At 41.8% G+C, this 25,002-nt stretch overlaps 1 protein-coding gene across 3 annotated transcripts in view; it reads left to right on the top strand.

Annotated features, from left to right (window-relative positions):
* The window catches only part of ELF1 (E74-like factor 1 (ets domain transcription factor)), a 74,068-nt gene that overhangs the window by 25,275 nt on the left and 23,791 nt on the right, over positions 1–25,002 (top strand). For 2 of the 3 annotated variants that reach the window (XM_014965932.1, XM_014965933.1), the window contains exons 2-5: positions 6,292–6,601; positions 14,771–14,945; positions 23,333–23,440; positions 24,076–24,237. In XM_014965932.1, coding sequence (XP_014821418.1) covers positions 6,530–6,601; positions 14,771–14,945; positions 23,333–23,440; positions 24,076–24,237 — 517 coding nt within the window. In that variant the 5' untranslated portion in view covers positions 6,292–6,529. Of the gene's footprint in view, positions 1–5,703; positions 5,913–6,291; positions 6,602–14,770; positions 14,946–23,332; positions 23,441–24,075; positions 24,238–25,002 lie in introns of those variants that run through there. The other variant, XM_014965934.1, reaches the window with a different exon arrangement.

Below are 25,002 nucleotides of genomic sequence, written 5' to 3'. Positions count from 1 at the left end.
ACACCTACGCTGGTTTGGGGGCTACCTTTACATATCCAGCATGCTGGCAGGAGAGGATATGGAGGGGAAAAAAGCCTCAACCACGCTGTAATTTTCTTCAGATTTCCCAGCAGCGCTCCGCCTGGTCGCTGGGTTTGTGTACAACAGCTGTGTTATATAAATGTGCTAAATAAAAGGGACTTAAAAAGGATCAGGGAACATGGGAGATAGGAAGAGGAAGGTTTTCAGGGCTGGGGGAGTCTGTAAACAGCGCTGGAGTTGTTACTGTTAATAGTCCAGAAAAGAATCTTGTCTCGTTTTTAATGTTCAGGCTAAAACAAGTAGTTGCCAAAGAAGATAGAAGATACTTGTTGAAAATTGTGAAATTTTTTTTATTATTATGTTGTTTATTGCGACAGCAAAGAACAGCTTGTTGCTTACGTTTGTGCTTTCTGCTCGCCTTGGAGTAAACGTGTGCTTTTATGTGAGATTTAGGGAAGGGGAGGAGGTTTCATTTAACTTGCTTTGTATTGACTGGATTGCGTGCCTATTCTTTTTACTTTTATGCTTGTTTATATTTAACAGATGAACCTTCTTACTTTCTGTCCTCCTTGCTGTATATGCACTGAGACCCTGTGGTGACACAGGCTGGTTTCCAGCCTGGCTGCAAAACAGGGATTTATTGATACCGATGATTTCTTTGTCCTTAACGAAGGCTCTGCGAAGGTCACTCTGCTGACTTTCATTATGTCAGCTGCTTTTTGCAGAGTTTCCCCTGGGCAGTGCGGATGCTTTCAGAAGATTTTAGGCTGTTCCTTGCGTTGTTTCTTTCCTTCCTCGGTGATACCCTCCTACCATGTTGTTTTCCTATCTCCTTTAATTCGTGCGAGCATTTGAATTACTGAGCCTTCAGAAACTTCTTTTGCCGAGTAACGTATATTAACATGTTTTTCTTGCTTGTTATTTTGCCAACTACAGATGCCCCATGTCTGAGGACATGGTTCAAAGCTCCTGTTCTGTGCAATTTTTTAATATCGCTGAATCCATCTGTGAAGAATGCCAGAGCAGACTATATTGCTAGCATTTATGTTCAGTGTGAACCATCCATAAAGAAGGTCATCATAGGCTTAGGATTTCTGCATTACAAGAACGGTGATATCATTCAGCTTTTCCTCCCTTTTGAAGAAAATCAGACTCTATGATGTATTTCTTGCAGAGCATCTTAAAAAGATGTGACTCTGCCGAGGGTGGACTGGCTCTGGCTTGATCCATCCTTGACCCATACTTAACCTCCACTGGTAGAAGGGAGTTAGAAACTTGAGTGAAGTGCTCCATGCATTTCACCTCACTCAGGATGGTTTTCAGTCCTTCAGTCCAAAATTTCCAGGTGATGTCTTTATTCTTCTCTTTCCTCTTGTTCATAGAATCATAGAATGGTTCGCTCCCCTCTTCCAGCAGCATCCAAGATGATGTTGAGATAGGGGTTCAGCTTTGCATTTCTGTTAAGTCACAACTTTCACACTTCTGGGCTACAGCTTTTTTTATGCTCTTTTATAATGTCTTAGAAAATCATTGGGATATTTCAGCCCCAAGTCATCTGTCCCCCTGCTTAACGAGTTGAACTGTTTCAGCAGTAACTCGGAATTCAGATCTACGTTTGAATCTTAAAGCAGCTAAACAGGTTCTTAATTTTAAATGTACAAATGATCTTACTAATTTCACAAAAAAGGCAGCGCGGGATGATTACAGTAATTTTTAATAACCCTAAATGGGACTGGATCCAGGACCTGGCTGGAGGCATCTTCCAGCTCAGCTGGGCTGCTCTTGGTACCAAGACCTGAGCCTTCCTACTTTACAGCTGAGCTTCTTCAGCACATGTTTGGGTTTGTGCCTTAGCACTGTGATGCCTGGTACCTGCTCCGGTGTGGTGCTGCTGTGTTGTTTCAGTGTTCTTCATGACAGTCCTGGAGTGCTAAGGCAGTATGGGCTATACTGGTTCCTGTTGTCAGGAGTTGAAGGAGAACTTGTGGATTTGTTGCTTCCCAGTTGGAGCCTAGTTGCAGTATTGCAACTTCACCATTGGCACCACAAAACATTGGTTCTGGAAGTATTTATAGAATCATAGAATTGTCTTGGTTGGAAGGGACCTTTAAGATCATCTAGTCGAACCATCAACCTAACTCTGATAAAAACCTGTCACTAAACCGTGTCACTAAGTGCTATGTCAACCTGTCTTTTAAATATCCCCAGGGATGGTGCCTCAACCACTTCCCTGGGCAGCCCATTCCAATGCTTAATAACCCTTTCAGTGTAAAAATTTTTCCTAATATCCAATCTGAACCTCCCCGGCACAGCTTGAGGCCATTTCCTCTTGTCCTATTTCTCCTGAGTTTTGTTGAACTGGGTAAGTAGGGCTAGATTTAAGTGCAGGGTCTATATGGTGAAGAGTGGTGGGGAAAACCAACATGATTTCTGGCTGGAAGGAGTCCTACAATGTATTTTCTGGGATACTGGTGCAGCAGTGTGTGTACTAAGGGTTAAACTGGCTGAACGTGCTTTTTGACAGCCTGGTTGAGGAGGTTGTTTCTGGATGTCGAAATCAGTAGAGGAGGGGAATTTCCAAGAGGGATTGAAGTAATTTCTTTGTATGTTCAGTTTCAAGGATTAAGCAAAATGAAGGAGTTTATATATAATTGCCATGTCTTAATATAGCTTTTTATAATACAGTTTTGTACAAGAGTTAGTAAAAATAAAAGCAAAACCTTACTTATTCTGTAGTTCTGAAAATCTGATGTAAATTTTATGGTAATATATACTGGGTTCCCTTTTTCCTAGGACTGTTTGTGTGTAGTCAAGCTTATTGTGTGTGTGAATACAATTTACACGTTCTGTGCTGTTTGCAAATAATTAATTTTCTATTCACAGATGTACATAAAACCAGGCAGGGAGATAAGTGGCGTTATATATCAAAAACAATAGTCATGCTTGTGTTAGCCTATAGACAGCAGGATCCTGTGATACTTGGAATAATGAAAGCACAGTTGATAAAAATAGATGTGGAGGAAAATGTAGCTGGTTTAGAATTGTGCTGGCCGCTGTGAAAAACTGTGTTTGTTTTCTGTGTGCCATAGAACGTGGTAGGGGTTAAAAGAAAGTACTTTTGCATTATTTTGCCATGGTGTTACAGCCCAATAGATCACTTGCTATTACTAGCTATTGCTACATTTTGCCATGGTGTTACAGCCCAATAGATCTCTTGCTATTACTACGTACCACTAAAGAGGTAATGAAAAATTTCCTGTAAATAATAAGTTTGAGTGCCTAAGCTTTATAAAGTTAGATATATAAAAGCCCACTAAGGCCTGTTCGCTCACTTGGCTTTGACTTTGGTCGTAATGTTGTGGTTAGATGGCTCATTTCTTGTAAGAAAGTATCATTCTACTTCATTTATTGATTCCTTGGTGGTTTCTTGGGGGGGAAATAGGGGATGCTGGGGGGAAGGAACAGCCTTACATCACTGCATCATCATGGTGCAAAATGCATAAACCAGCTTTAGAATATCTGTTTCTGCAACAGTATTGGATGATTAGGGACATCAAAAAAGTAAAAAAGTGTGACTATTCTAAGTAGTGGTTATGTGGATCCCTTTGGGATCAAACGTGTGGCACTGCTGCAGTCTCTTAAATGATATTAAATCATGATGATTAATTTTGCATTGAGGGTTTTGTTGGCTTTAAAAAAAAATATAAAAATCTCTTTATGGCTTTTACTGAGTTTGCTGCCACAGCTTTTTGGCTCTTTTGGATCTAGAGCCAGATCTGTGTATTGTAAAATATTCATATTTTCAGAATAATGATCTTGCACTAATGGAAGAATATGCCAGTTTTCAGTGCATGCAGGGAACTTTTAAGATCTGCCTTATGGTGGCTATACCTCCAGTTTTCCTTATGCCTCGTGAGTTTACTAGGTAGCCTCTGTCTCTGACACTTCATTTATCCTGATTTTACATTGACGCTGTTAATTGTTATCGACCTTAGAAAGTTACTGGACCTTAAGAACTTGTACTGTTTGTTCATACATGTGGCTTCAATTAGTGTAATGGAGATGATTATAAGCCCTTGCTGTATTCTGGCTCTCCTTCTCCCTGGACAATTAGGTTAACCCTCGTTTTAAAGTAAGTCTCCATTTGGAAGCTTGAGGAGGTTCTCGTGTTTGCCTGGTGATCTTTTGGAGTTACTTTTCACTGATTAGAGGGAGTGACTTCAGATGTTATTATTTCATCTTGTTGGAGAGTTATAATTTATTTCTAGGCGGTAACCCAAATAGAAGTAGTATTTAAATAAATTTCCATACTTGCCCTCTCTTCTGAAATAGCTGGTGTGTCCCTATTGACATATACTGACCCGTTTCAATCACTGTAGGATTTATATCCTTTATTTTGAGGCTGGCATACAAAGCTGGTAGGAGTCTGGGATGGGATGAGTTGGTGTTCGTCCCGCTGTGCTGGCATGTGTGTAACTTTTTAATAGCATTCTTATCTTCTCAAAGGCGAGGCCAACTAATTAAATCTAGGGAAGTTACCCAGGATTATACAGTTGTGTTTAATGTTTTCACTGCTGTAGCCTTGCTGAAGTACAGAGAAAGCCTTGGAACTATTCAAGGCATCCTGCAGAACAGCAAGGGCTGAGGTTGAACAGTCAGGGCTCCCAAAGCACCTCCTTTTCTGTTCATGCATGTAGCTCTCATTAGTGTAAATATTCTCCAGTTGGGCTTGTGGCTACTCTTCTGAACCCTTTAACAGCTAATTAAAGCAGGCTTTGGAAGTTGGGGAGGTTCTCCTGTTTGCATAATCTTGGGTTTCCTGATTTCTTAGAAGGGTAGGATCTAGTAACTTAAATGCTTGAGTGCTCTGCCATCACTGCTTAGGAATTTTGGAATACCACAATCTATATGGGAAAAACAGCTGTTACATTTCCTAGAGTGAGGGAGTATAAGCCTGTGACATGATCCTCCCTAATTGAATTGCTTGGCATTGGGGAGAGGAAGATGCCCTTCATTTTTTTTGAGTTTCAGCCTACTGCAATAACAAGGCAAAGTTAAGCCTCCTGTACAAAGGCAGATGTTAATCCTTGCCAATGGCCCTGAAGTTGCCCAGAGGCAACTTTCCTGGGGCTCTCAGGCTGGATGGGTACGTGTTAGACCTCCGCCCCTTATCACAGCAGCCCTTAATCAAAGGCAGTTTCAATAATTTTGATCAAAACGCTAGGCAACACACATTTTGCTTACTTTAAGACAAACTGAGTTAAACTCCTAGGCACCAACATACTCCCTTGAGTTCCTAATTTTAGACACCTGTTTCCGTTACTCTTTTGAAACAGTAAATTATTTTTTATTATTATTAATGTATTGGTCACCTTTGTTGTATAAAAAGGTTACGTTTTGTGCTCGCCTTTTTCCCCGGGGGTGATAACAGCCCATCTCTTCGTAACCTCCTGTCAACCGTGTTTACCTTTGGCACTGATGAGTAAATGAAAACGTGGGAGCTGTAAGCACGCATCCCTCCAGTGAAGCTGTTTACATTCCGTAGTTTGGGATATTTTTTTTTTCTTTGCTATTGTGCTGTGCAGTTTTTTTTTCTTTTTTGCTTGTTCTAATTTGCCGTGACGTGGTCAGTGCTGTTTCCTTCCGGCTGCTCGCGAGCCTGTGGTAGAGATAAGGATACGTTTACAGTGCATTTTTAACAAGAAGCTGAAGATCTGCTTCGTGTAGGAACTCGGGGACTCTCTGGATTGTACAAAGAATTTATTTCATCTGTTTGACACCGTGGGAATCGAGATCTAGAGCATTTTACTTGCAAAATAACAACATTGCTAAATTTGAACAGTGTGTGAAGAAGAAAGGTGATATACTTGAGAGATCCTACAGCTGAGTAGGTCAGTCTGGGCTTTGTCTTGTTACTTTGAGTGTACCTTAAAGATGAGAGTTGCTAATGAATGTGAAAACGGTGTATATTATTCAAATTAAAAGATGGATTTTCTTTCTGTTAACTTTCATAACTTTTTTCAGTCTCATGCCTGTAATATTAAACACTTTGAAACTGACGTCTTACTTCCTGAAACAGTTTTATTTTTAAGGGGATGAAAATGTGCATTTATTAATGAGTAAAAGTAATACCTCTGAAGATACAAAGGTGTCTGACTCCCTTGGAGTTAGATTGAACAGTTCAGAGCAAGCTTTTATTGTTACTGCTACTAGTTCACACAGCTAAAGCAATCTTTTCTTAATTATAACTTTTATTTTTTCTCTCCACAGTGTTAAAAGCTATCGAGGTGGGAAGAACAACTCAGGAAAGGATTTCCCTTGGTTTGTTTCCCTTCAAGAAGAGAAGAATCCGGGAACACCGATGATCTGAGAAATACAAACGCTGACACTTGATTCGTTTTGTGATCCTGCCTTTGTGCCCAGCTGGACCTCGGCCACTCTCCCTGGTTTTCCCCGGCCGAGAGCATCTTTCTTCGTATGTGGAGCTGAGCCCTGGGAATGCTTTATTATGGCAGCAGTTGTACAGCAGAATGAGCTTGTGTTTGAATTCGCCAGCAACGTCATGGAGGATGAGCAGCAGGTATGGGACGGTGTAAAAAACATATTCCTACGAGTCGATGCTGGAATATTATGAAAACGTGAGGAAAAAATGTGGTGTAAAACACAAAAAAAGCGAACGCTGAGGTCATTATTGTTGCAGCAGATCTTTGTGCTGTTTCAAAAGCTTCCTGTTGCTTCCTGTAACTCGCACGGGCAGAACAGAAGTTGGTTGAAATGTTAGAACATCTGCAGTATTGCACGTTTTTCCTGTGTCGCTGATTTGTGCCAGTAGAATCCATCCATTTGTGATGCAGAATTCTCCAAATTCTGCTATTTGACAGTAGTTTTAACTTTCCTAGTGTTTTATGAGTAAAAGTAATGGCCACGCTACAGATGACTAGAAGGAGCAGCAGGTACCTGCTCACTGCTTTTCACAGATTGGTTTCTAAATTGTGTTACTCTGGGTTGGCTATTCAGAAATAAGCTTCAAAGTAGTTTTAAATTGGTTTCTTTCACACTGCGGGGAAAATATCTCTTTCTCTCTGTGTCACTATTTGAGGAGGCTCAGTTAGGTGTTGATTATCTAAACCACATCCTGTGAGTCCTGAGGCTTCAGTGAAGGATTCCTATTGTAAAAAATCAGGCAGCACCTCTGTAGGTGGTGGTTAATAGTAGGATTTTGCATTTGTTAACAAGAAATTGGGTGTCCGGGTACTCTGTGGAGAAAGGGTTCTTAAAAGGCTGCAAAGTGCCCGGACAAACTCTTCCTCTTCTGTGAATGTGAAAAGCATTTATCCTCCTCTCTTTGAAAAATTCTGTTGGCTTTATAATCTTGTCTGTGGGGTTTCTGTGTGGCCTAATGTCTGGCTGGGTCAGTGGCCTGTTTCTGCTGTCAGAATCATGCGATCATTTCAATGAACTGAGTGTTGTCTGTCTGAAGTGCTAACTCAGTTTTGGGTGGAACTAGTAATGTAACTTCCTTCCCTGTATTTTTCCAGAGCTTGTGGTAGCCTGGGGATTTAGATATGGGAATTGCACAAACATAGTGGAAAACGAACCTTATTTATTACCTCTGTTTGTTGTTCGTTGCTGGTTTTACTTTACAAGGGAATGGGAGAGGGGAGAGTTGAGATGAGGAGGGCTACTTCAGTGCGGTTTCTGGAAAGGATAATATAAGCAAACATGGTTTTGTTCAGTTCTGTCTCTTGCAACTTCTTCAGATGCTGACTTAAAAAACTTCAAAAATATTTAAGAGCACTCAGTAGGGCAGTAAAACTTCCCTTAACAGAGCTTTCACCAGCCCCAGAACAAACTCAACCTTGGCATTTATCTCATAACCCAAATAAATCCTACTCCAGATGAAGCCCAAAGAAAGTTGTCCTGTAGCATCTTGTAAGGGTGATGAAATAAAAAATGAGAAATGCCAAAGAGAGAGAGAGAGCATAGCAGAAGGTCCATCACTGCAAAAAGTCGGATGCAAGCTCCTCTTGGATCACTGGGTTAAATTAGTTCAGATATCAAAGGTTCAGGTAGCCAGCCAGCTGGCTGCACAAGGCTAGATCTTAAATACTCAGCTGTAGAAAAAGACTCCTGCATAGGGAAAGATCTGGGAAGCTGGCGCAAGATTTAGCTCAGACAAAGATTTATACTATAACATTAACCTAAAAAAGACTGATTATGTGTATACCTCATTGAACTTCTTACAAAATAGGAGCTATTGCTTTTGCTACTCGTGAAGCTTTTCAGTTCTGGAGAGATAAGTTGTACTTAGAGATAGATAACATGATTTGTGTACTTTTCAAAAATTTTAGCTCTGGAACTGCACTCGTGTTGGTCAAAAGTATTTTTTGAGCTTTATCAGTATGCAAAAGGTGGTATCTTTGTACAAAGGTGTCAGTTAGCTGGTCTTTGGATAACTCTTTTTGCGATGCCCCCAAAAGCTGGCATAGAAAGAACTTTGGTAGTTTCCTTCTCAAAGCTTTGCCTGGAGCCCTGTTGTGCCAAGAGCTGTCAGGACATGGAGCAGCTGCGCAGAGAGGTTCAGGGTCTAGATGGCAGCTACGCTCAGTTTTTCAGGGAAGTCATAATTCATGGTTATTTTTTTTTTAATTTATTTTTTTTTAAAGTCTTGGTTAAACAACCATAAATTAGGAACAGGCCATTTGCAAATGTAAGCATTCGGCCTGTCAGGCGCCAGTGGGAGGGACTCCATCACGTGGCCCCGTGTGAAAAGGAAGGGATCTCTGTTATCAGCTCTGTCCTTTTCAGTTTAGAAAATAGTGAATTTTTTTTCTTTTTTTTCTTGGAGGGTTCATTTATCACATTGTGTATATATGAGGAGGAAGAAATGGGATGAGAATGTCTTCGCGGCTTGCAGTAATGCTGCTGATAACCTGACTGGCTACTGCTATGTGTCAGAAGTTCTGGTTAAATAGACCATTTGTGGTTTTTGTTTTAAAAAAAATTTCTTTTCTTCCTTTTTTTTTTTTTTTTTTTAAGGAGACTGCACTTGTAAAACTGGGCAGGAGCTACAGGCTTTGGCTGAGTCTGTGCCACTGCCTAAAATTGCTTTTCTTTGCGTCTGCGGCTTCTCCTCTCAATGTCTCATTTAGCCCTTTGGTAACTTAGAGTTAACGTGGTACTTGATGAGGACATTCTTGATTTAAAAAGCTGACCAAAAGCAGCCACAGAGGCTGGGTCCATACTAGGAAGGTCTAAATGGTCGCAGGGACATGCTGAAAAATTGCAACCATTAAATTGGTAGCAGGGTCCCCAGCATGACTGCTCCGTGCCAGCAGGTGCTCCCTCAGGTGGCTCTGACACGTGTAGTAACCTGTGCCTGAAGACACCTTCTGTGTCTCTTGAGGGATGTTTCTCTCTTCCCTTCTTCTGAGGAAGAGGGTTCCAAGCCCTTAGGTTGGGCTGTGAATTCTGCACCAGCTTCTCATGCCTTGGCTTGCTCTTCCGCGTTGCCATGGGAAACACTCTGAAACATTGAGTCACCTGGTCAAGGCCAAGGTCTACTTTTTCTGGCTATTTCCAGCTACTGCAGAAAGTTCCCCCCTTATCCACTTGCAGTTTTATGAAGACTTTCAGGAAATGATTGTAAAGATCCATAATGAGGTTATCTCCCCAGGAAAGCAAGTGGCAGTTATCTGCTTCCAGCATCCCTCGGTGGAACTTAGTAATTTCTAGATGCTGGCTGTGGGAAAGCCTTTAAAGTCAAGAGGCTGCCTCTGCTGTTGGCAGAACTTCAGCGAGATAAAACCCAAGCCTATTTTCTAGTCAGCAAGGTCACTTTGCCTAGTTTCATTTAGTGTTTTGTTGTTGGTTTTGGTTTTTTGTTGTTTTTTTTTTTTTTAAATAAGTGGTCAGCTGCATTGCAAGTCTGAATTCTGTTGTTCTGTTAAAAAGCCAGGGTTTTTTCACTGAGGTTTTTGGTTTTTTGGTTTTTTTTTCTCTGTGTAGCTTTTCCCTGCTCCTGTCTATCGCATGCCTTTCTTCCCACCCATCGCTCACTCACATAAAATTTATTCTGCACCAGTTAAAAGCTAGTCACCTATTCCTGGCACAAGTTTTCTTCCTTGGAGGACTTGTAGTATGAGAAGATGGTACCTCCAAAGCAGAAGAAATCCCCTTCCTTGTTTTCCATTTCCACAACCAGGGTGGTGTTTAGATCTTCTGTCAGTTGGTGGTGGCTAATGAGAAAACTCTCAGGAAAAAAAAAAGCACCTTGTCAGCATGTCAAACACCCAGGAAGAACCGAGAGCAGGAAGGAAGATTGCTGCCTTTGGCCCCTGGATGAGGGAAGGGTTCAGTTTTCAGGGGGTGATGGACCATGATCGATGCTTTTAGGGACCTGCTTATGGGACCTTCCATGGACTTTCAGCATCTGTCTGAAGCTTTGTGCTCCTCCAAATTGTTACAGGTCAGTCTACTGGACTGGTTTGTAGGTAAACCACAGTGAAGAATTTGGTGTCTAAGACTTGGGAAGGTTTCAGCAGTAGCTCAACTCCTTTATGTGTCCTGCAGATGTGGGAGATGCGTTGAAGCCAAGACAAAGCTTTGGTAGAGCTAACGGGTCATATTTTAATGAGATATTTTGCACAAGAAAGATGAAGCAGCAGAAGTAAGCAAAAGAAAAAAATACACAAATTGTTTTTCTATGGATTTATCTATTGATTTCTTGAAAATCATTGCTGACGCTAATTTGGGACTGTTTTTTAGATTTTGGGATACTTTGCACTCTTCCTTTTTGTTAGTGCACGTAGAACCACCTTTGCATTCAAAATAAATTATTTTGTGATCTTGCTATTAGAGAGGTAATTCGGTTTGTCTTAATTCAGTCACTACCTTCTGCTCCTTAATTTAATGTTGTTTTCCCTGTGTGAAATTCTCATACACACTAGCATCAAAGGGAGCTGTAGTGAACCTGGGCTCTTCTGCAGTTCTGAATCCATACAAAGTTATTTCTGTGTCGTGCAGCAACAGAGCCTACAGGAAGATTTAGCTTGGGATCTGGGTGCTTTCAATGCATTCAAGGGCATTGTAGAAGCACCAAGGTGAGATTTTTACCTCTCAACAGTCATGTAAACATCAGCGTAGATTAGTAGTAGCTTTTAAAACTGAATAATTTAAACCTGAATAAAATGCTTGTTAAGGAAATCATAACCCAATTGTGAAAAAAGTGGTGACAGTTTCTGCAAAAATGCGTTTCAAATTAGATTTGTTTGCAGTTGCATGACTGCTTTTCTTTCTGAAAGCATATTATGTATTTGTTCCAGCCCTTCCATTTCAGAACCATAGCAAGAAAGAAAATTCATACTTTGTACCTCCATAAGGTATGAATTGGATGCAGGTGTACCAGCGGTTTTAAAATAAAAGGCCCGAGAAGTGATATTTACTATGGTTTTCCCAGCTCAAAACTGTTATAGATTTAAAGAAAATCACAATTAAAGTGTCTTACCATGAGTGAGAGCTTTTCTGCTAGTCTCTTGTCTTTCAGAGGCGTACTGTGTCAGGAAGCTCCTCAGATGGTTCAAGCAACCAGGTACCCCAATGCCATGGGGCTCTGCCTGGAGACAGACATGGTGACCATGTTGGACTATGTGTGTGATGATTGTTTCTAGACGTGGTCAAAGCACAGTTTAACCTTGCAGAGCAGATCACATTTGGTCATACGCATCAACCCAACTGCTGCCAAAATGGGTGGCAGCAGCACTGTTCAGTACCACCAGAAAAAACACCCATCAGCGGTGAAGCGTGTTTCAGTAACGTGTGGAAGATGGGGCTTTTGTAATTAGGTTTCACAGCAGAGTGATGAGAAGGGTGTGATATAAATAGGGCCTCGAGAAACTGAGCTGAAAACGTGTGACAATCGGTTGGGTTTTATCTGTGTTTCATTTGTAATTCTGAAACAGTTTTTTTTATGATTTGTCCCCACTGAAGACTAACAGCAGAGCTGGAGCTGGTTTTGCCTCTCGGAGGCCAAGTCAGTGACGTGAGCGTCAGTCATTAGAGAAGGACGGTGCTGAGCCAAAGTAATGTTTTTTTTACCCAGAAGTAGGTAAGGTGAGGCACAGGCAGCTTGATATGTTGTTGTAGATGCTGCAGCTATTGAGCTCGTGCCACGGCAGAAGCAGGGAGGAAGGAGCACCTCGCTTTGAAGTCGTGGTGGGGAAGTGGCTGGCCATTTGCTGATGAGCAAGACGAATGCCTTCATCAGAAGTAGACACCCCAACGCCACCTCCCTTTTATAGTCAACAGAGAGGAATAGGTGTTTTTAGGGCATGGTTCACCCTCTCATAGCACAGGAGCCTAAAACTGGGCAGAGAAGTTGTGCCCTGGAGGTACCTATTTCTCCCTGTTGGCTCTCAAGAGTTCCCAGCTGAAGTCCAGGTGCCTGCACCACAGCTGTCTGAAGTTCGGTGAGATGAATTTCAGCCTTACTGTCTGTGAACTAGAGCAGGATGAAAAGACTGAAGTCTTCTTACTTGCATCTTCCCTACCTAAAACCCATAGTTTTTACCTGCTTGGTAGAAGACTGAAGAGATACTTGCAAAGTATGCGTTGTTCTTGCTTGCAGGTGTCAGGACCCTGAATGGAGTGTTATATGTAATCCTTTTTTAATTTTTTTAAGAATGTTCTTTCATACATGGGTGCACAAAATACATAACATATCCCAAAAGTTACATACTGTGGCATATTACTGCAATTAAGGTATCGAAACTATTTTTAGAGCATGAATTGTACCTCACTAATGAGGCTGTAACGGGCCATCTTCCTTCTGCTTTATAGAACATATTGTTGAAAACAAACCCTTTTTTAAAATGCATACAGTATTTTATTTTTCTTGTCTCTTTCTAGTCCTTATCTCTTTTTATTCATGTGGCTTTCATTTAATCAAATCTATTTGTTTATTTTTGCCTGGAAGCAAATAGGCTCAGGGTTGTTGGGGTCAGTAAACAAACAGGATGCACAATGTGAACACGATTCTTTTTGAGGAAAAGCAAAACCATTGGCCACCAATGATTCCTGGTTTCTCAGCTCTGGTGAGATGCAGCCTTGGATAGAGGTGGCCACAAAGGTGTGGGGTAGAAGCTGTCCCATTGCTTGACTTGGATATACACCCATCATCTGGCAGTGTGATTGCACAAGGGGGCTTTGTTAATTTTTATTGAGCTCCTACCGTGTTATTCTGTTTTGAAGCTTATGTTTGGTAGAGTAGGTAGGTTATTTGTTGAGTTTTTTCTTTTAGTTTTGTTGAGGTTTTTTTGTCTGTCCATGATAGAAGCCTATAGAATTACTAGTTTTCTTTCTTCTCCCTTTTTTCCTGATTGCCCTTTGCCACAGTTGTTGCCGAGACATGTTTTACAAAACACAGGGCAATTGGAAGTGGTAATTACTGCCTTTTAAAACTCCTAATTGCACTTTCTACTTTCAGAACTTTGGTTGCAGACTCTTCCTTAGGTTTTACTCCCATAGCCCTTGCCTGTGTTGAGCCAGTATCTCTGACACCGCTTTCCGTTAGTGGGGGTGTGTGGTGGTGAGATTGTGAGACCTAAGCAATCCCTAAATATGTTCATAATCGCATGATTGGGGGGTTTTTGCCTTGTGTGGTTAAATAAAAAACCTGCTTGATCTGTGCATATCTGCACTCTTCTCGGGAGGGTGAGACCAAATGTACGTATGCTGGTTTTCTTAGAAATGTGTTTTAGCAACTTTTTGGTTTGTTGGGTTTTTTTGTTGTTTTTGTTTGTTTGTTTGTTTTGAAGGTTGCCACATTCCTAATGTCATTTATTTTTATAGTGAGAGAGCCTTAGAGTTACACCATACTTTCTTGGTCTCTTATCATCAGCTATGACTTTCTTCCTGCAAATGACATTTTAAAAGACTCACTTTGGAAAATACTGTGTCTGTAGCAAATGGTAGTTTCTGAAAACCTCTTCCTGTTGAAAGGTTGCTTTTTCAGAGAGTGTGCGTCTTATTATTATTACTACCACTCAGCTTGATCTCTATTTTCCCAGCTGCCTCTTTTCTGTATCTGATGCAAAATAACTTTTGAGACAGAAAAATGATGTCTGAAAGCAGACTTGGGAAGAAAGCAGAGGGGAAGTAACGTCAAGTGACTAAAGCAATAAGGATTAGAGAGGGGAAGCGTTACAGCACGTATGTTTAGCACTCTCTGTTACACCCTTTGCTCTCGTAAGCAAGTGTCTCCTAAAACAGAGATCTTCTGCTAGTGTCTCATGGGGAAGCCTGGTGCCTGTGGGAACTGTGTCCAGTCCTGACAGCCACAGGACTGGACTCCTCCACCCCCAGTTTGATGGGAAGAGCAAAGGATTAAGGTGCTGGCACCAAGCTGCTTGCTCAGTGTTATCGCCAGCAAAGTTCAGTATTTTCTCTGCTGTGCCACTCCTCTGTCTTGTCAGCTTTTATGCTGCAAATTAGTGTCGTGGGAGTTTGGTATTATCTACTGGAGTAAAGTCAATATTCTAGATACTACAGTGATACTCAGCCTCTGGCCTGTAGTGGGACACTGCTGCTACTTGGTTTCATGTGCTAAAAATCATCTTCCTTTGGTGTTCCCTCCTGACTGTCTAATATTCGAGTGATGTAGGTCTGTTGAAGAGTTAATCAGTAAGTGGTTAGATTGGATGTACTCTAGATACCATTATTTTAATTTTCTTTTTTCCCCCCACCCTCCCAGCTTGGTGATCCATCTATTTTCCCTGCTGTCATCGTGGAGCATGTTCCCAGTGCAGACCTCCTACATAACTACTCTGGCTTAACCTGCGTGGATGAACCTAGTGACATGATCACCGAGAGCTCTCTGGACGTTGCAGAAGAGCAAATCATAGAAGATGATGACATCACACTCACAGGTTGGTGATAAAAGCGTTATTGTGCCATGTTTTTTGCACCAGGATGGCTGTGGATAACAGTGGAAAAAAGCCTAATGACAAACACCAACAGGAAACAAAATTATAGTAGTTTTGAATACTGTTAATTCTGTACAAGATGGAGAAAATGGCATTAATACTGTTAGCTGGTCGCTTGCAATCCCAGCTGCACAGCTGATAATGGTGAAGAGTTTCATCCATCAACACAGATTAAGACAGAGTCCTGCTCAGAGCACCAACAAGATTTTTCTTTGCTCTTCATAAGATTTATTTGCTCTTATTTAACGGTTGGTACATAACTAAGTAAATGTACATACAAGAAAGCAGGAATAAGCAGCTTGTTAGATGTACTGCTTTTAGCTTCCCAGAGGTGTACAATTAGCTATAACGTGCACGTTAGTGGGACTTACTGGAGTAAGTATGCTCAGCATAGTATTCATTTTGGATTGCTAATAATGATTAACACCTAAAAACACACGTGTTCTGTGTAAATTCTGTTAGAAAAGGCAGCCCCAAGGAGAAAACAATTTTCAAGAGGAAAGCTCAAAAATGTGTCACATTTTTTTAAAACCCCCTCACTGAATGCATACAAATGAAGAGTTTTTGCAGAACAAGCCTGAAAGGTGGAGTAGAGACTTCGCAGAGAGCAGATCTGTTTCTGCCTCTTCTTTCAGCCATTAGGCTCCGCACCTGGACTGTCTCCGGGGCTGGAGACACCTTGCTGGTTTCAGTCATGCTTTTGATGTTCTTTCCAAAGGCATGCTCTGATACAGTCTCTTACCACCAAAAGCAAACCAAAAACTCACCAAAACTTGACACGAGGAACAGTTCACACAGTTCTCAGTAAATGGTTTTATCTGATAAAAATGGCTCCTTTCTATATTTGTAGTAAATTATCTGTGAACAGACTGTGACCGTGGAAATAAGTTAGCTAATTATTCAAGAAGGTTTTACATACTTAAACATTAGTTCAATTTGAGCCCTCTTGCCAACTATTCACTTGCTATTCATATTAATTATTCACACTGCAACTGGCATTTCCTCAGCGTGTTACTTTAAGCACCGCTTCATGCGGCTGTGCAAATGTTTCATAGCGGATCGTTTCTATGAATATATATTCACTGTAGTATATTCTGTGTGATTTTTACTGGAGTATGAGTAATTGTGAAACTCCACTCCTGTGAATGCTCTTGTTAACGTTTGGGTTTTTTTGTTTTGTTTTGTTGTTGTTGCTGGTCACATGAGAAGGGTTTGCGAATTGCTGCCAGGGACTGAAAATATGTAATCCTTGTAACCCATGGTGTCCAAGGGTTTCTGGGATACTCTGGAGGCAGACAAGTAGGGTATTGTTCCCATCATCCATTGTAGTTCAAGCAATCTGCTTTTCTTTAAAGGCAAAGTCCTTAGAAAATGGGAGCTGCCACTTTGCAGAGATTATTGTTGTGAAGGAGATGTTAACTAATTATCTGTTTCTGACCAGACAGGAGGAAATGGGCACCAACATGCACATAAGAAGTTCCATCTAAACATGAGGAGGAACTTCTTTACTTTGAGGGTGGCAGAGCACTGGAACAGGCTGCTCAGAGAGCTGTTGGAGTCTCCGTCTCTGGAGATGTTCCAAACCTGCCTGGACACGTTCCTGTGCAACCTGCTCTGGGTGGACCTGCTTTGGCAGGGGGGTTGGACTAGATGATCTCCAGAGGTCCCTTCCAACTCCGTATCATTCTGTGATTCACGCTCTCCATCCCACCAGCTACTGTGGGTGCTGTGGGGTTCCTTGGAGAGGAAAGCGGATGAGCCCAGGCCGGGCAGGAACCAGCACCGCTGCTGAAAGCTCCCACTCAGGATGCAAAGTGGGCAGCGCTGGCACCTCAGCCCCCCAGTTTCTGGCAGCCTGACTCAGGTGGGGCAGAACTGGGGGGCCCAGGGGTGCAAAGGCACCCTGCAGGAGGTGAGGAGAGGACGTTGGAGGAGTCGTCCTCCCTGTCACCTCCCTGCCCACCGCAGGCAAGACGCGGTTGTGGCTGCAGCTGCCTGGATGAACTGCAAGGATGCCATGGAGGAGAACCCAGTTCAAGCACAGCTTCCTGTAGGCTGCCTCTGAAATGGGGCTAATTGTAACTGAAATTTCCCACCTACACTATTTTTTAAGCTGCTTTCCAAACCCCCCCCCCCCCCCCCCATCCCTTCTATGAAGTTTTTGGTCTCAGCAGTGAATTTCACTGAATTTTTAGAGTTGGAAGGGACCATAGAGATCATCTAGTCCAACTCCCCTGCTAAAGCAGGACCACCCAGAGCTTGTCAGAGCATGTTACTCAGGGCTGAATCCAGCCTTGAAAATCTCCAGAGAAGGGGACTTCACGACCTCCCTGGGCAGCCTGTTCCAGGGCTCTGTCACCCTCACAGTGAAGAAGTTTTTTCTCATATTTGAGTGGAACCTCTTATGTTCCAGTGAAATGGGTTGTTTTGCTCCTGGAAGTTTGTACCAGTCTTTCCAGTCACATCCACGTTACGCCTTTGAGAGAGGATCAGACGTTACAAAGACTGTACTAATTCCACACTAAAATATTCATAAGACTGATGTTCGCAACAAAATGAAACTGAAAGCGCCACCATTTGTGACAAAACATTACTGAGAAATGGCTGCTTAATATGCATTATATAGAATCATAGAATGGTTTGGGTTGGAAGGGACCTCAAAGATCATTCGAGTTCCAACCCCCCTGCCATGGGCAGGGACACCTCCCACTAGAGCAGGTTGCTCAAGGCCACATCCAGCCTGGCCTTGAACACTTCCAGGGATGGGGCATCCACAACTTCCCTGGGCAATCTGTTCCAGTGTCTCACCACCCTCACAGTAAAAAATTTCTTCCTGAGATCTAATCTGAATCTTTTTTCTTCCAATTTAAAACCGTTTCCCCTTGTCCTATCATTACCCTTCCTGTCAAAGAGTCCCTCCCCAGCTCTTCTATAGGCACCCTTCAGGTATTGAAAGGCCACTATATGTTTTGGGTTTTCCTTGTTACCAGTTTTTCAGTATTGTTTAATGACTCTGTCATATGTTAAGCTTGTCTTTTCTCCTAAACTAACAGAAATTAGCAGTAGGTCTCCTGAAACTGAAGCAATTCATTTTTAGGGATCTATCTGCAGAATGATGGATGCTGGTAGGTTTTTCCATCTTTAGGATGTTGCTTCAGCCCCTTCAAAACCACAGCCATCGCACACTGGTGATTACTTACCTCAAGTAGAAAATTGTACCCTGCAGAAAACTGTGAGAACAGCATCTGTTTCACACAAAACCCAGCTGAAAGGTGGCTAAAAATCAATTTTTTAGTTACATGAATGTTCATGCTGCATTTGAGATAGTTTTGGGGGATGGGAGAGGAGGGGCGTAAAATTTGCGTTTAGATGCCCTGGGCCCTAGCCTGAAGAGGGAGCATGGAAGTGTGCGTTTTCATAGATAGATAATGGTACTTAATAACCAGTTCATAAGTTATTTTACAGAACTTGGCTTGTGCATTTGATGAAGCTGTAGCTTTCATGGCAGAAGCCAAGCTGGTAAAGTAGGAGAATGGAGGCAAAGAGATGTTTGGAAGCGCAGACCTGCACGAACCCAGCACCTTCAGCGATCATTTATGACGCTTCAGAGAAATCCAAAGGAGTAGTCAGGTGGAAAGTGAACTTCATAGTGTTAATCCATGAGAATTTTGAGTTGACAAGGTGCCAGTTGTAAAAAAAAAAAAAAAAAAAAAAAAAAAGCAAACACAAACAGGTACGGTTTCAGTTACTTTGCAGAGAGATTATTCACTGCTGCACGTACCATCTGGTTAAAACCAGTGAGGATTTGTTGTTTTTTTATTTCCCAATGAAATAATTTTCTTTGCAAATTGTAAAGCCTTATTTAAAAGAGAAAATGAAGGGTGATGTGTAGGCCTCCTGAAATACCTGTGTTCTTAAATTCAGTTTTCCAGTGTCAGTTAACAATCAGGTCAGAGTTGATACTAAAAAGCAAGCACTTAAATTTAACAGCCAGCTACTCTGCAGAAGGGGGCTCTCTCCATGTTTAATTCCACTTTTAGCAACTTTAGATTTCTTCCAACGTTATTTTGAGGCTCTGTGGTCCCTGGTTTTGTCTGTAGTAAAACCAGCAGTGAATTTCAACACAGCAGTGACTAGCACAGCCTGTGTCTTGGCCTGGCCAAAGGACACATGTTGTCCACTCTCTGGAGCTGCCGGCCACCAAGTGAGCAACAAGAGTGGGATGGAATCTGCAAAATTGGTGTCAAAAGCTTTCGAAAGCTCCAAAAGCTTTCAAAACAGACACTAGGCAGGAGTAGGGAAAGCAGGACTTTGGACGGAGGCGGGGAGCTTCCAGTGTAAGACACAGTTTCTTGCTCCACCAGGTGAGAAGAGCAGCAAGCTGTGTTTGGGCAAGTCTGGCACTAATGGGGAGCGCTGATTCATAGCAAACCTGGATTCGCAGTAACTGGGCTGTAACTGGCGTGCAGATACAGAGGCTCACATTTGTGGCTTGCTCAGATAAACAAGAACTTGTAGAGCACCCTGGGAAAAAAATAAAGTTACTTTTGGGTGTGGTTTTCCCTTCCCTCCCCTCACTTTTTTCTTTTTTCTTCTTCCCTGCTTTTTTCTTTTTTTTTTTTTCTCTCTCCTTTTTTCCTTTCTTTCTTTCCCCCTTTTTATTTCTTTTTTCTTTCCCTCTTTTTTTTTTCTCCTCTCTTTTTTCCTCCCCTTTTTTTAAGTTTCTAACTATTTAAGATAACTATTCTAACTATTTAAGATAAGCTTATCAGAAATTACCTCCCTCCCACCATACTTTGGGCTCCGACTTTGCCAAGTTGTAATAAATAAGGTATTTCATCCCAATTCTTCTTAAATTTGTGAATGTACCATAACTGCCAGTGATTGGAATACCTGTCTGCATTATTAAAGCTAAAATAACAGACATCAACTTGTCTTTGGTAGTTGAATGGGTTATCTCTGAGCTGAGTGATTGAGTGATGCAAATTAGCATCTTGCTGCTAGTAGGACAGAGAGGTGCTGCTCCATCTCCCACGTGCAGTACCCCCCACCTTGGTTGTGGTAGCTCTTGCGTTCTTGTAATTCAACTTGCTGACCCAGCAGAACCCAAAAAAATTATTTTGAGCCATTTTATAAAACTAAATTGTCTCACTGCATGATCAAAAAAGCATGAAGCCTGGCCTATGTTAAGTCACAGAATCACAGAATGATATGGGGTTGGAGGGGACCTCGAGATCATCTAGTCCAACCCCTCCTGCCAAAGCAGGTCCACCTAGAGCAGGTTGCACAGGAACGTGTCCAGGCCAGTTTTGAATGTCTCCAGAGAAGGAGACTCCACTACCTTCCTGGGCAGCCTGTCCCAGTGCTCTGCCACCCTCAAAGTAAAGAAGTTCCTCCTCATGTTTAGATGGAACTTCTTATGTTCAAGTTTGTGCCCATTTCCTCTTGTCCTGTCACTTTGCACCACTGAAAAAAGACCGGCCCCATCCTCTTGACACCCACCCTTTAAGTATTTATAGGCGTTGATCAGATTCCCCCCCCCTCAGTCTTCCGTTTTCCAGACTAAAAAGACCCAAGTCCCTCAGCCTTTCTTCATAAGAGAGATGTTCAAGGCCCCTAATCATCTTTGTAGCATTAAGAAGTTTAGATCATGAACCAGGGGCAGAGATGGGAGGGAGAACCACAGCCCTTGTTTGTTCAGCAATGGGGAAGTATTAATTTGGCTCAAACCACCTTGTGAAGTCATCATCTAAGAAGAGGCTTGAAGGGTGTTAGCAAGAGCATTAATGTGGTTAAAAACTTATTTCTGCCATTCTGTGTCTGTGGATAGACACTCTTTATGTTTTTTGTGAGCACCAGATTATATTAATTTCTATGTTTACGTTATTTATATGACTATTATAAGTTCCTTTCATTAGTCTTGGGTATGGATGGTTTATTTTTAGCCACACGGTGTAACAGCAGTGTAAAGCTGGCAACCTCTGCCTCGCTTGCTGTTATTCGGCGTGAGGAATTCAGACTCTGCTCTGTCACCTCAGCTCCTGGGATGTGGCAGGTCACCTTCCCATCCATTCAGACAAGGTCAGAACTGATGGCTGCTGCTTTGGCAGTGCTGTCTGCCCGTATTTAGGGTGACATCCTTACTGTGGTCTTCGTTGTACTGGTGGAGGGTATGGGAAGTTCCCATCCAGATGAAACTTAGAACCGGAGGAGGGGATGAAGTCAGCAAAAAAAAGTTTGGTTTCTGTGGTTTCACAAGCCAGGACCTTAGTCCATACTCGCTTTTCTCTTCACGCTGTCCTCCCCCACTCTATGTTTCTCATTTCTTAATCCTGCTTGGAGATATCAGCCAGAAGGTGCAGATCCATAACTGAATGTCTGTGCAAGATGTGGGGTGAATCATAGAATCATAGAATTGCCCAGGCCAGAAGGGACCTCCAAAGGTCATCTAGTCTGACCCCCCCGCAGTCAGCAGGGACACCCCCAGCTAGACCAGGTTGCCCAGGGCCTTGTCGAGCCTCATCTTGAATATCTCCAGGGATGGGGCCTCAACCACCTCCCTGGGCAACCTGTTCCAGTGCTCCACCACCCTCACAGTGAAGAACCCTCTTCTAATCTCCAATCTAAATCTGTTCCCCTCCAGCTTGAGGGGATCCCGTAGACAAGAGGGTGAGTTGCTGCACGGGTCAGGGGTTCCCAGTGCACATCTACTTTATTCTGTCTTAACCTGAGCCTCCTACTCTTGGGCTTGGTAGGACTAAGGTCAAGAAAAAAAAATCCAGAAGGTAAGGAGGCTTCTCCCGAGCTGCTTGTGCTGCCTATAAATCACAGCTGGGTGGAGGAGGTAGGGCTGGTGCGTAAAAGCCTGCATTCATCTTTGCCCTCTCCTAATGATATGATTACTGAAGCTGTAAATATTTAGGGTGAAACTGGAGGGGTTTTGTTTGCTTGGTTTTGTTTTTAATTGTGCGATTGTTTAGTGGTAGTGAGCTGGGTGCTTTGTTGTTACTGTGATTTTTTTTTTTTTTTTAAGTATAGAAATTCTGGCATAAACCTCTTGCTTTCATGCAAAGAAGAAATGTTCCAAGGACACTGTATTGTGTTTTATGGTGCATTTTTGCTTGCTCTGTCAGTCAGTCTGTCTCCCTTTTTTTCTTTTTTTTTTTTTTTTTTTTTTTTCCGTGTGTGTGTCACTGCTCCACCCAAAATTCCTCAAAGCTAAACAGGGAGAGAAGCTGACTCATTACTGGGCTAAGAAAGTAACTGGGGTTCATTGGCGTCCTAGGGAGGGGAGTGCTGTGTACCCCTTTGTACCCCTTTGAGAGATGCGAGTGGATTCCCCCCCAAATTCAAATTCATGTCAAAGGATAAGGAAGCCCATCCTGCGTGTTTCCACCCAACAGAGTCATTTCTAAAAGAATGTATTTAACAGTTATAAAGGTTTATGGTACCAGGTACTGGAACTAACTTCTAACTTATTTGCAATGCTCCAATTATTTTGTAAAAAGGCCTCCATTAAGGTACTCCTCCAGTCAAACCAATATTAGCTTCTTGGATAGCTGTTATTTTGCAAAATTATATTTGACTTAGATTTTTTTTTTTTTTGTATGTATTTTCAGATGACCTTAATTATAAATTAGTACTCAAGAACTTTGGATTTGTCTGGTGACCACCCTCTTGAAATTGATGAGGGATTACCTAATAGTCAAAATTTTTTAAAAGTTTGCCAGCCCTCTGTATCACTTCTCGTGTGTTACGTTTTCTTTCCATCGTGTTCCTGGAGCCTGCACTGTTTGTCCTACCTGTAATCCCCATGGATTTGAACCATTTAGGATTCAGTTACACCTTTAGATCACGTGCTCTAATAGAAGTTGTGGAATATTTTCTTGTCTGTCCTCCAGGCTAAATGGCAGGATATTTTTGGTGAGCATCACTTAATTATGGAGTTAGCTTCCATAATTATTTTTTTTAAAGGATACTGTCTGGAATATTGTTTGTGGTAGTGATATTTCTTAGGGTTCATGGGTGTTGTGTTTTACTGCTGTAAAGATCAGCAAAGAGAGGAATTAGAAAGATGAGGGAGAAACAAAAGGTTTGTATTGTTTTTGTGGGGTTTTTTAATACATGCAATCTAAAATATGTAGTGTATTAAATAAATGAAATAACTGAAGTGTGCATTTTCTCCCCTGCTAACCTGTTACTAGCCATCCAGTAGAAGACCATGTTTAACCCCTCCTTTTTTCCAGAAATTAAATAGGAATAAATATCATGTTAAGCTCTGAGTCCAATATGTAGCTTGTGAAGAACTAATTTTACTCTCTTGCTTTTAGTTGAAGCATCTTGTCATAATGGGGATGAAACAATGGAAACAATCGAGGCTGCTGAAGCACTTCTCAATATGGACTCCCCAGGTCCTATGTTGGATGAAAAAAGAATAAGTAAGTTAGTTTTTTTATGAAAGCAAATCCAATCTGTGTTTGCCCTGTTTATTTGTGAAAGGAGAGATTCAGTGCAGGGGGGCTGCATGGAATTGGTAAGATTATTTTGCTTCTGGGTGGCCTTTACGTACATAGTTTGGGTATCAGAAATCCAGTGTTGTATGCAATGAGGGATTTCAGTGCTGTGCCAGAGTTGAACAGGTAAGGAAGGAATCAGAAATTACAGAGGGAAGGTGTGAATGAGGTTGGGTAGTTTAGATTGCAGTGCTTTGTTTGTCTGATAGAGGATTAGTCCGTTTATATTACCAAGATAAAAGAATATACACTTATATATGGAGATTGCCTTAAATATGAATAAAAATGTGCGATCACCAAATAAACATGCTTTTTGGAGGAGTGGGGTTATATCATTAAATTGTTCTATCCTAATAGTGCTTTGGCTTGTGTAAAATATTATCAGCACGTATATTCCATTATGAACTAGTGTTCTCTCCCATGAAGGTCTTAAGTGTCATAGTTTTATTTTATTCTATGTTTAATTTTCTTCTGAAAAAAAAACAAAAAACAAAAAACAAACAGCTTTTAGAAGTTCTTGCAGCTGCATGAAAATATTCCTATTGTCCCTTTCCTTTAAGCAACAATGTTTGGCTCAACTGAAGATGATGATATGGTGCCTCCTATTACACATGTGTCAGTCACGCTTGATGGGATCCCCGAGGTGGTGGAAGTTCAAGCCCCAGACCCTTACGCTGAATCACCAGAAACTCCAGAATTTGAACAACCAAAGAAGAAAAAAGGTAAGATGCTACTGGAGAACAGCAGCGTGGAGTAGGAGAGCAGTGGGTGGTGTGCTCACCTCCCCTGTGGGTCTCTGGAACCATTCTGGGTGTCAGGTCAAAACAACTGAGTGGGCTCAGCTAGAAATGCAGAAAAGGTGTTCTCTTCCTGGGTAGTGTGAGCACAGATGCTTAGATGCTGATGATACTGGAGAGGCAGCAATGAGAGCTTATCCCACAGGAAAGACAAGTCTCTGCTTGTTCCTGTGTAAAGACTCTTTCTTCAGAGCAGAATTGCAATACAAGTTACAGAGCTTTTGTTCCTATGAATCCCAAAGCACTCTCATTAGCTCTTACTTAGCTTCAACTGAAGATACTTGATCTGTTCAGAGTATGGGATAAGAATGAGGAAGGGTTTTTTAGCTTTTCTTAATTATAAATGGTTTAATTTTTTTTTTTTTTAAATATCTGTGTGCTGTAGTAGAAGGGTAAGTCCCATTTGCGGTAGATAACATTTACAGTGTCCACTGAGGGGTTTTCCATTTGAGTCAGTGCTGTGCCAAAGAGTAATGAAATGGTGCTCTAGCCAGACCTTCTGCTCCTGGTTTCCCACCCTCCTTCAGTGTGGACCCCATCAGAGGTCCTGAAGCTGATGTCTACAATGGAAGAGAGTTGTGCAGTGCAGGCAACAAATTAAAAAAAAAAAAAAAAAAAAAAAAAAAAGAAGGAATTCATCTTTCTCCAGTCTTCTCAGGAATTGAATCTCTCAGAACCACTTTGACTTTC

This window comes from Calidris pugnax, unplaced genomic scaffold, assembly GCF_001431845.1.
Source record: "Calidris pugnax isolate Ruff unplaced genomic scaffold, ASM143184v1 scaffold20, whole genome shotgun sequence".
Taxonomy (NCBI): domain Eukaryota; kingdom Metazoa; phylum Chordata; class Aves; order Charadriiformes; family Scolopacidae; genus Calidris; species Calidris pugnax.
This window is presented reverse-complemented; position numbering and strand designations above follow the sequence as displayed.